Raw genomic sequence first — 12266 nt, forward strand, 5'->3', positions numbered from 1 at the left:
CAACTATCACATTTCTTGAGTCACCTCTCATGAATTGCTAAGCTAAAACCTATCAATATGTTATTTTCCTTAGTAAAATAAATTTTTGAATATACTTACCCGATGATCATATAGCTGCATCCCTGCTGCCCGACAGAAAAAACCTACGGGAGGAATACGCCAGCGATCGCTATACAGGTGGGGTGTACATCAAACAGCGCCATCTGTCAAGTAGGTACTCAAGTACTCTATGTCAACAACGAACCAATTTTCTCCTCTGTCCCACTGGTTCTCTATTGGGGGAGGAAGGGTGGGCCCTTTAATTTATGATCATCGGGTAAGTATATTCAAAAATTTATTTTACTAAGGAAAATAACATTTTTCAATATCAAACTTACCCGATGATCATATAGCTGATTCACACCCAGGGGGGTGGGTAGAGACCAGCATAACAAGTTGACATTATGAGTTAAGTATTCCGTATTTCATTTTAGCAGTTATTCAAAATAACAAGCATAAAATAAATAAGTACCTGGTAAGGAAGACGACTTGAACAATTACTCTGCCTTTTTAAGTACGTCTTCCTTACTGAGCCTCGCGATCCTCATAGGATGCTGAGTGACTCCTAGGAGCTGAAGTATGAAGGGTTGCAACCCATACTAAAGGTCCTCATCAAAACCTCTAATCTAGGCGCTTCTCAAGAAATGATTTTGACCACCCGCCAAATCAAGTAGGATGCGAAAGGCTTCTTAGCCTTCCGGACAACCCAAAAATATTTCAAGAGAAAGATTAAAAAGGTTCTGGAATTAGGGAATTGTAGTGGTGGAGCCCCCACCACTACTGCACTCGTTGCTACGAATGGTCCCCAGAGTGTAGCAGTTCTCGTAAAGAGACTGGACATTCTTAAGATAAAAGACGCGAACACTGATTTGCTTTTCCAATAGGTTGCGTCGAATATATTTTGCGGAGATCTATTTTGTTTAAAGGTCACGGAAGTTGTGACAGCTCTAACTTCGTGTGTCCTTACCTTCAGCCAAGCTTGGTCTTCCTCATTCAGAAGGGAAAGAGCTTCTCGTATTAACAGTCTGAAAATAATAGGATAAAGAATTCTCTGACATAGGCAAAGATGAATTCTTAACTGAACACCATAAAGCTTCAGACGGGCCTCGTAAAGGTTTTTAAAATAGAACTTAAGAGCTCTTACAGGACATAATACTCTTTCTAGTTCATTTCCAACCATACGATAAGTTTGGAATATCGAACGATATTGGTCAAGGCCGAGAAGGCAGCTCGTGTTTGGCTAGAAAACCAAGATGTAGAACATGTAGCCGTTTCGGATGAGAATCCGATGTTCTTGCTGAAGGCATGAATCTCACTGACTCTTTTAGCTGTGGTTAAGCATATCAGGAAAAGAGTCTTAAAGGTGAGATCTTTCAGGGAGGCTGATTGAAGTGGTTCGAACCTGTCTAACATAAGGAATCTTAGAACCACGTCTAAATTCCAACCAGGTGTAACCAAACGACGCTCCTTCGGGGTCTCAAAAGACTTAAGGAGGTCCTGTAGATCTTTATTGTTGGAAAGATCTAAGCCTCTGTGACGGAAGACTGATGCCAACATGCTTCTGTAACCCTTGATAGTGGGAGCTGAAAGAGATCGCTCTTTCTTCAGATATAAGAGGAAGTCAGCTATTTGAGTTACAGAGGTACTGGTCGAGGATACGGATACTGACTTGCACCAGTTTCGGAAGATTTCCCACTTCGATTGGTAGACTCTAAGGGTGGATGTTCTCCTTGCTCTAGCAATCGCTCTGGTTGCCTCCTTCGAAAAAACCTCTAGTTCTCGAGAGTCTTTCGATACTCTGAAGGCAGTGAGACGAAGAGCGTGGAGGCCTTGGAGTACCTTCTTACGCGTGGCAGACGTAGCAGGTCCACCCTTAGGGGAAGAGTTCTGGGAACGTCTACTAGCCATCGAAGTACCTCGGTAAGTTATTCTCTCGCGGGCCAGAGGGAAGCAACTAGTGTCAACTTTGTCCCATCGTGATAGGCGAACTTCTGCAGTACCTTGTTGACAATCTAGAACGGAGGGAATGCATATAGATCTAGATGAGACTAATCTAGTAGAAAGGCATCTAAAAGAACCACTGCTGGGTCCGGGATAGGTGAGCAAAGTATTGAGAGCCTCTTGGACATCGAGGTTGCGAAGAGATCTATGGTTGGCTGGCCCCAGGTGACCCAAAGTCTCTTGCATACATCTTTGTGGAGGGTCCAATATGTTGGAATTATTGTCCCTTCCTACTGAGACAATCTGCTAAGACATTCAAGTTGCCTTGGAAGAAACTTGTTACTAGTGAAAAGTCTAGACCTGTTGAACAGGAGAGGAGGTCACTTGCGAACTCGTACCATGTCAGAGAGTAGGTCCCTCCTTGCTAGGAGATGAACATCAAAGCAGGGAGTTGTCCGTGTTCACCTCCACTACTTTGCCTTGAAGGAGAGACCTGAAGCTTTTCCAGGTCAGACGTACTGCCAGAAGCTTCTTGCAGTTAAAATGCATTGTCCTTTGACTCGAGTTCCATAATCCCGAGCATTCCCTACCGCCTAAGGTCGCACCCCAGCCTACGTCCGATGCGTCTGAGAAGAGAACGTGGTTGGGAGTCTGAACAGTCCGGGGAAGACCCTATTAAAGGTTGATAAAGTCCTTTCATCAAGTCAGACCAGACTTATCTTCCGGAAACCGGGATCGAGACCGCTTCTAGCGTCTTGTCCTTTTCCAGTGAAGAGCTGGATGAAACCGAAGAGGACGGAGGTGTAGTCTTCCAAGTGACACCAAATGAACCACGGATGACAAGTGTCCTAACCAGACTCATCCACAGCCTGACAGGGCCGTGTTCCTTCTTCAGCATCTTCTGGATGGAGAGCAGGGCTGGGGGTTGATCATCTTGTTCAGCCATGTCCTCATCAGAGGGTTCCTCATCCGAAACTGATGAGGAAACGGCAACGGAGTGGGCAACGTCTGACTCGCTGAATCCGGTCGCACTGGTGGATGCGTGACGGAGCCGGACACAAGATCATGGTACTGCTGCACAGTCTGTGAACTGTCAACCATGGGGAAGCGAGGAAGTACAGCGACAACCCGAAACTGTCTAGACTGTCTGGGTTGTGCAGACAACCCCTTATCGGGTTGCTGAGGTTGCCGCACTGCGTCACAACAAGTCACCTCTGCTGGTTGTTGAACGTCTTCCCAGTGACACACTGAACATCCACAACCACCTCCGAGAGTAGCTTAACGTCAACGTGCGACTGGCAACCCACACTGGGTCGCACCGGTGGAGGAACCATCTCAACTGGCGGACGTGAGTAGGATACCTCAGCGTCAACAGGGCGTACAACCAACCGGTAGGAAGGTTGTTGGCAAGAAGGTTCTTCTCCGTGAAAAATCCTCTATCAAGGACTAAGCTTGGACTGCATGTCTTGCAACAAAGCCCAAGGTCTATGGGAGCAGGTGTGGCAACAGACGGGGTTAGCGACTGAAGCGGAACCATTACCCTCCCTGGAAGCATGTTATGCTTTAATTAAAGTCCATAGGAGGCTAAGCAGCTTAAGGCTCCTCTCCAAATGACAGAGTCCTCAAGGGAATATCAGAAGGAGGGAGAACAGCACTTTCTCATCTACAGGAACCATGTCCGAGAAAAGCTAGGTTATCTCAGTGAGGGTTTCACTGGTGCATAAGCAGCAGACCAGAAGGCAACGTTATGAAACTGCTTGACAGTCTGTGAACTGTCAAAAACTGAACTGTCAACCCCAACAGGTGCGTGAGGACATACAGCACTGGTGTATTAGTAGCACACCAGAAGGCAATGTCATGTAACTGTTTGACAGTCTGTGAGTTGGCAACAACCAAAGCTGTGTGGGGAAGCCTCAACTCCTGACTGACTAGTTTGCTGCGGGCGAGTGGCGGTAACCACAGTGTGTTGCGGAGGCTGACACACCGTGTCAAAACACGGCAGCTTGTGGTAGCTCACGCACGGCAACGGAGTGCTCCGTGTGTCTGTGGGAGTCAGCATGCGTCTGGCAGGGTCGACTGCGCATGGGTGGAGGAGCTCTCACAACAAGAGTGTGGGAGCAGGCAGCCATGCCGGGCGCACAACCGTGGCAGGCTGTAGGCCAACGGGTGCATCGTCAACCTTCTCCGCAGTCGGAGTGTGGGAGCTGGCAACAACAAAAGCGGAGTGCTGGTGCGTGGGAGGGACTGCCGTGGGTTGCGGAGCATGCCGCATTGTGGCAAAACACGGCAGCTTGACAGCACCTTCCCACTGCTGATGCGGTAGCTCACGCATGTCAACGGAGGGTGCAGCATGAACATGCGTCTGGCAGGGTCGACTGCGCATCGGTGGTGGAGCTCTCACAGGTGGAGTGTGGGAGCAGGCAGCCGCAGTATCTGCTGAGCGCACAACCGTGGCAGGTTGTAGGTTAACAGGTGCAGTGTCAACCTTCTCAGCACGATACTCCTGCATGAAGGAAGCAAGCTGAGACTGCATATCTGCAGCATGGACCACTAGGGTCTATAAAAGACGGCAACAAACGGAGCTACTGTCCGTTGTGACTGAGGGTCTAAAACAGCTGGTGCGGCAACAGACGGAGTTACTGCCTGTTGCGGTACCACCTTGCCTCTCTCGGAAGGTGTGCAGTCGTCGAAGACTGCAGCGAGTCCGAACTGACCCAGTGGCTACACCTAGGCCGTTGGACTTGCGCGGAAGGGACCGACTTGCACTTAAAAGCTGCAAGATTTGGTCCATGGTTTCTGCGAGAAACCTCTTCCGCAGACGAGGAATAAATGGGCTCTCTCGTCTTTGTGTGGGTGGGGTGATCACGTCGGCAACGTGTGTAGATACACCCGAAACCACGGAGGGAAACGTCTGTTCGTCGATCAAGGCCTGTGGAACCCATAAGTCCTTCGACATTACTTCTCCCCTGGGCTTGGGAGCTTGTAAGAGGTATCGGACTAGGTGAACCACTGGCACGAACAGACGAACCCTCGAACGCAACACTGAAACACTTTGCGCATATCACTTTATCACTTTTGATTTTCTGTTAGCACTTATTTCACTGAAATCGAAACTTTAACTGATTTCTATCTGAAACACGCAATCCTATCCTTCATTAAAAGGTAGTAATTGCGAAAACAGTTTTACAATGCAACAGAAAAACATAATTAAAGATAAAGAATTCAGTGGCTGGAAAAGAGACTAAACACTAGATCAAATAAACTACGTTTAAAATCTCTCACCGCATAAAGCCTGGGAACAAGAATAAAACTCTAGAAACGTTTTACCTTCTTCCCCTACAGCGACTAGGGAGAAGAGTAAAAAAAAAACGAGAACAACGTTACCCGCTTGAACGAAACGTTTATTCTCCTCTCTCTCCCTCCGTCTCTATCTCTCTCTCTCTTCTCTCTTGACTTAGAACCTGAGAGAAGAGCCCAATTATATATCGTTAAAACATATTATTTGTTAAAGGAAAAAACTGAAAGGTTTCCCAAATAAAAAGTTCCTTTATTTAGAATTTAAACTATTTAAGCTAAAAAAGAATGAACAAAACGCTAGAATCGGTTAACTCTTACTGCAACGTGAAACCGTGAAATAATCTCTCTCTATCGTAACGATAGAGCGCATGTTGAACGTTCTGAACGTCAACAACTGCGGAGACAAAACTAAACGTTAGTTCATCTTTGAAAACAGTACGAGACTATCAAAGAAATTCTTTCAAAAACATTAAAATTAAAAAAGGAATAAATTCTTAAAAGGTAAATACGATATGACGGGCTCAAAGTTAATTAACTTCGGTTCCAAGTAAGGACCGCCTACTATTAGGAAAGGTCGCATATAAACAAACATAAAAATTAATTTTATAAGTTTATAATAAATGGAAAGTTAATCGAAGAGGCCTAAAAAGGCTGAGAGTTATAAAATAAAAAGATCTATAACTTGTTAAGCAAAATTACCAAAAACCTAAACACACTTCCGTCTAAGGGAAGGGTCGGCCATTTAAAAGTGAAAGAGAGTTCATACTCTCTTCGTCACCATAATTAAATCTATCCAAAACGAGTTCAAGTTTTGAAATGAAGATAAAACCCCTGCATAGCGAAAGCTCAAAACTGGAATAGTGTACTTCACCAAATCGTTGTGAAAACAAATCCAGTTAGGGACGGCGTATTTAGTAGGTCTTGCCTGTGGCACGACAGAGGGAAAATTGGTTCGTTGTTGACATAGAGTACTTGAGTACCTACTTGACAGATGGCGCTGTTGATGTACACCCCACCTGTATAGCGATCGCTGGCGTATTCCTCCCGTAGGTTTTTTCTGTCGGGCAGCAGGGATGCAGCTATATGATCATCGGGTAAGTTTGATATTGAAAAATAGTTATTATTATTATGCTTGGAAGGAACCTATTGGTTTCGGTTTCATATGATAAAACTCCTATGAAGGTAGCAACAAACAAATAACTAGAAGTGAGATTAATGTGAAGGAATAAAAAATTCTGGGGAGAAACGGGAACTAATTGATATTTTCCACACCTACATACCGTGCAGTGAAAGATATCTCTATCCTCAAAGAATTTCAAATTGATAAAACTAAAACTTTTTAATGAGCAATTTTAACACATAATAAACATCTAACCTTCGCATATCAAGTAACTTGTCCATTCTGAATCCACATCATCCTTTGAAAGATGCAACTTGAGTATCTTTGGGATATCTAGTCGGGATGCTATATACTGTACCACACTGATGGGATCACGGACTTGTGCCACAGGAAAACTTCCAAGTAGGACCTGAAAATTTCAAATACAGTAAATACTTTTCTGATTATCAGTGATATGTACAAATTTCAAACTGATTATATTTTATGATACAATCTTACTTGGTGCATAAATCTTACAGAGGTAAGATGCATTATGCTAGATTAGAAAAATCTGATTCTTTCAAGAAAAATGTGGAACCAAGAGTAACGTCAAGACCATTTAAATGATGAAGAGGACCCTTAAAACTTTGGTAAAGGACATATACTGTATAGACAATAATAACAATGCTCATAATAATAATAATGCTATCATAAATATATCAAAGGGCTTTATGAAATTTTGTTTAAAATTTGATGTTATTAGTTAAAAGAGATGCTGTCTCCTACTGGGCAATTTCTCTAATGTCAGTTACATAATGTTTATTATTATTAGCCAAACTACCAGGGTATTAAGCCCAAGGGCTCCAACAGGGAAAAATATCCCAGTGAGGAAAGGAAATAAGGAAATAAATAAACTACAAGAGAAGTAATAAGCAATTAAAAATGTTATTTTCCTTAGTAAAATAAATTTTTGAATATACTTACCCGATGATCATGTAGCTGTCAACTCTGTTGCCCGACAGAAATCTAAGGTCGGGATACGCCAGCGATCGCTATACAGGTGGGGGTGTACACAACAGCGCCATCTGTGAGCAGGTACTCAAGTACTTCTTGTCAACAAGAACTCAATTTTCTCCTCGGTCCACTGGTTCTCTATGGGGAGGAAGGGAGGGTCCTTAAATTCATGATCATCGGGTAAGTATATTCAAAAATTTATTTTACTAAGGAAAATAACACTTTTCAATATTAATCTTACCCGATGATCATGTAGCTGATTCACACCCAGGGTGGTGGGTGGAGACCAGCATACATGTTAACATTAGAAGCTAAGTATCCCGTATCTCATTTTAGCAGTTATTCAAAAATAACAAACATAAAATAAATAAGTACCTGGTAAGGAAGTCGACTTGAACCATTACTCTGCCTTTTTAAGTACGTCTTCCTTACTGAGCCTAGCGATCCTCTTAGGATGCTGAGCGACTCCTAGGTGCTGAAGTATTAAGGGCTGCAACCCATACTAAAGGACCTCATCACAACCTCTAATCTAGGCGCTTCTCAAGAAAGAATTTGACCACCCGCCAAATCAACCAGGATGCGGAAGGCTTCTTAGCCTTCCGGACAACCCAAAAATATTTCAAGAGAAAGATTAAAAAGGTTCTGGAATTAGGGAATTGTAGTGGTGGAGCCCCCACCACTACTGCACTCGTTGCTACGAATGGTCCCAGAGTGTAGCAGTTCTCGTAAAGAGACTGGACATTCTTAAGATAAAAGACGCGAACACTGATTAGCTTTTCCAAAAGGTTGCGTCGAATATATTTTGCAGAGATCTATTTTGTTTAAAGGTCACGGAAGTTGTGACAGCTCTAACTTCGTGTGTCCTTACCTTCAGCCAAGCTTGGTCTTCCTCATTACGAAGGGAATGAGCTTCTCGTATTAACAGTCTGAAAATAATAGGATAAAGAATTCTCTGACATAGGCAAAGATGAATTCTTAACTGAACACCATAAAGCTTCAGACGGGCCTCGTAAAGGTTTTTAAAATAGAACTTAAGAGCTCTTACAGGACATAATACTCTTTCTAGTTCATTTCCAACCATACGATAAGTTAGGAATATCGAACGATATTGGTCAAGGCCGAGAAGGCAGCTCGTGTTTGGCTAGAAAACCAAGATGTAGAACATGTAGCCGTTTCGGATGAAAATCCGATGTTCTTGCTGAAGGCATGAATCTCACTGACTCTTTTAGCTGTGGTTAAGCATATCAGGAAAAGAGTCTTAAAGGTGAGATCTTTCAGGGAGGCTGATTGAAGTGGTTCGAACCTGTCTAACATAAGGAATCTTAGAACCACGTCTAAATTCCAACCAGGTGTAACCAAACGACGCTCCTTCGTGGTCTCAAAAGACTTAAGGAGGTCCTGTAGATCTTTATTGTTGGAAAGATCTAAGCCTCTGTGACGGAAGACTGATGCCAACATGCTTCTGTAACCCTTGAAAGTGGGAGCTGAAAGAGATCGCTCTTTCCTCAGATATAAGAGGAAGTCAGCTATTTGAGTTACAGAGGTACTGGTCGAGGATACGGATACTGACTTGCACCAGTTTCGGAAGATTTCCCACTTCGATTGGTAGACTCTAAGGGTGGATGTTCTCCTTGCTCTAACAATCGCTCTGGTTGCCTCCTTCGAAAAACCTCTAGTTCTCGAGAGTCTTTCGATACTCTGAAGGCAGTGAGACGAAGAGCGTGGAGGCCTTGGAGTACCTTCTTACGCGTGGCAGACGTAGCAGGTCCACCCTTAGGGGAAGAGTTCTGGGAACGTCTACTAGCCATCGAAGTACCTCGGTAAGTTATTCTCTCGCGGGCCAGAGGGAAGCAACTAGTGTCAACTTTGTCCCATCGTGAGAGGCGAACTTCTGCAGTACCTTGTTGACAATCTAGAACGGAGGGAATGCATATAGATCTAGATGAGACTAATCTAGTAGAAAGGCATCTAAAAGAACCACTGCTGGGTCCGGGATAGGTGAGCAAAGTATTGAGAGCCTCTTGGACATCGAGGTTGCGAAGAGATCTATGGTTGGCTGGCCCCAGGTGACCCAAAGTCTCTTGCATACATCTTTGTGGAGGGTCCAATATGTCGGAATTATTGTCCCTTCCTACTGAGACAATCTGCTAAGACATTCAAGTTGCCTTGGAAGAAACTTGTTACTAGTGAAAAGTCTAGACCTGTTGAACAGGAGAGGAGGTCACTTGCGAACTCGCACCATGTCAGAGAGTAGGTCCCTCCTTGCTAGGAGATGAACATCAAAGCAGGGAGTTGTCCGTGTTCACCTCCACTACTTTGCCTTGAAGGAGAGACCTGATGCTTTTCCAGGTCAGACGTACTGCCAGAAGCTTCTTGCAGTTAAAATGCATTGTCCTTTGACTCGAGTTCCATAATCCCGAGCATTCCCCACCGCCTAAGGTCGCACCCCAGCCTACGTCCGATGCGTCAGAGAAGAGAACGTGGTTGGGAGTCTGAACAATCAGGGGAAGACCCTATAAAAGGTTGATAAAGTCCTTTCATCAAGTCAGACCAGACTTATCTTCCGGAAACCGGGATCGAGACCGCTTCTAGCGTCTTGTCCTTTTCCAGTGAAGAGCTAGATGAAACCGAAGAGGACGGAGGTGTAGTCTTCCAAGTGACACCAATTGAACCACGGATGACAGTGTCCTAACCAGACTCATCCACAGCCTGACAGGGCCGTGTTACTTCTTCAGCATCTTCTGGGTGGATAGCAGGGCTGGGGGTTGATCGTCTTGTTCAGCCATGTCCTCATCAGAGGGTTCCTCATCCGAAAATGATGAGGAAACGGCAACGGAGTGGGCAACGTCTGACTCGCTGAATCCGGTCGCACTGGTGGATGCGTGACGGAGCCGGACACAAGATCATGGTACTGCTGCACAGTCTGTGAACTGTCAACCATGGGGATGCGAGGAAGTACAGCGACAACCCGAAACTGTCTAGACTGTCTGGGTAGTGCAGACAACCCCTTATCGGGTTGCTGAGGTTGCCGCACTGCGTCACAACAAGTCACCTCTGCTGGTTGTTGAACGTCTTCCCAGTGACACACTGAACATTCACAACCACCTCCGAGAGTAGCTTAACGTCAACGTGCGACTGGCAACCCACACTGGGTCGCACCGGTGGAGGAACCATCTCAACTGGCGGACGTGAGTAGGATACCTCAGCGTCAACAGGGCGTACAACCAACCGGTAGGAAGGTCGTTGGCAAGAAGGTTCTTCTCCGAAAAAAAAAAAAAAAAAATCCTCTAAGCTTGGACTGCATGTCTTGCAACAAAGCCCAAGGTCTATGGGAGCAGGTGTGGCAACAGACGGGGTTAGCGACTGAAGCGGAACCATTTACCCTCCCTGGAAGCATGTTATGCTTTAATTAAAGTCCATAGGAGGCTAAGCAGCTTAAGGCTCCTCTCCAAATGACAGAGTCCTCAAGGGAATATCAGAAGGAGGGAGAACAGCACTTTCTCATCTACAGGAACCATGTCCGAGAAAAGCTAGGTTATCTCAGTGAGGGTTTCACTGGTGCATAAGCAGCAGACCAGAAGGCAACGTTATGAAACTGCTTGACAGTCTGTGAACTGTCAAAAACTGAACTGTCAACCCCAACAGGTGCGTGAGGACATACAGCACTGGTGTATAAGTAGCACACCAGAAGGCAAAGTCATGTAACTGTTAGACAGTCTGTGAGTTGGCAACAACCAAAGCTGTGTGGGGAAGCCTCAACTCCTGACTGACTAGTTTGCTGCGGGCGAGTGGCGGTAACCACAGTGTGTTGCTGAGGCTGACACACCGTGTCAAAACACGGCAGCTTGTGGTAGCTCACGCACGGCAACGGAGAGCTCCGTGTGTCTGTGGGAGTCAGCATGCGTCTGGCAGGGTCGACTGCGCATGGGTGGAGGAGCTCTCACAACAAGAGTGTGGGAGCAGGCAGCCATGCCGGGCGCACAACCGTGGCAGGCTGTAGGCCAACGGGTGCATCGTCAACCTTCTCCGCAGTCGGAGTGTGGGAGCTGGCAACAACAAAAGCGGAGTGCTGGTGCGTGGGAGGGACTGCCGTGGGTTGCGGAGCATGCCGCATTGTGGCAAAACACGGCAGCTTGACAGCACCTTCCCACTGCTGATGCGGCAGCTCACGCATGTCAACGGAGGGTGCAGCATAAACATGCGTCTGGCAGGGTCGACTGCGCATCGGTGGTGGAGCTCTCACAGGTGGAGTGTGGGAGCAGGCAGCCGCAGTATCTGCTGAACGCACAACCGTGGCAGGTTGTAGGTTAACAGGTGCAGTGTCAACCTTCTCAGCACGATACTCCTGCATGAAGGAAGCAAGCTGAGACTGCATATCTGCAGCATGGACCACTAGGGTCTATAAAAGACGGCAACAAACGGAGCTACTGTCCGTTGTGACTGAGGGTCTAAAACAGCTGGTGCGGCAACAGACGGAGTTACTGCCTGTTGCGGTACCACCTTGCCTCTCTCGGAAGGTGTGCAGTCGTCGAAGACTGCAGCGAGTCCGAACTGACCCAGTGGCTACACCTAGGCCGTTGGACTTGCGCGGAAGGGACCGACTTGCACTTAAAAGCTGCAAGATTTGGTCCATGGTTTCTGCGAGAAACCTCTTCCGCAGACGAGGAATAAATGGGCTCTCTCGTCTTTGTGTGGGTGGGGTGATCACGTCGGCAACGTGTGTAGATACACCCGAAACCACGGAGGGAAACGTCTGTTCGTCGATCAAGGCCTGTGGAACCCATAAGTCCTTCGACATTACTTCTCCCCTGAGCTTGGGAGCTTGTAAGAGGTATCGGACTAGGTGAACAACTGGCACGAACAGACGAACCCTCGA

At 46.1% G+C, this 12266-nt stretch overlaps 1 protein-coding gene across 1 annotated transcript in view; it reads right to left on the reverse strand.

Moving 5' to 3' along the window:
* Positions 1 to 6647: 6647 nt before the first annotated feature.
* LOC137618367 (guanine nucleotide-binding protein-like 1) overlaps positions 6648 to 12266 on the reverse strand; it is an 89197-nt gene continuing 83578 nt past the window's right edge. The window contains exon 8 of the mRNA XM_068348534.1: positions 6648 to 6806. Within this exon, the coding sequence (XP_068204635.1) occupies positions 6648 to 6806 (159 nt within the window). The remainder of the gene's footprint in view (positions 6807 to 12266) is intronic.

This window comes from Palaemon carinicauda, chromosome 24 (genome assembly GCF_036898095.1).
Source record: "Palaemon carinicauda isolate YSFRI2023 chromosome 24, ASM3689809v2, whole genome shotgun sequence".
Classification (NCBI taxonomy): Eukaryota; Metazoa; Arthropoda; class Malacostraca; order Decapoda; family Palaemonidae; genus Palaemon; species Palaemon carinicauda.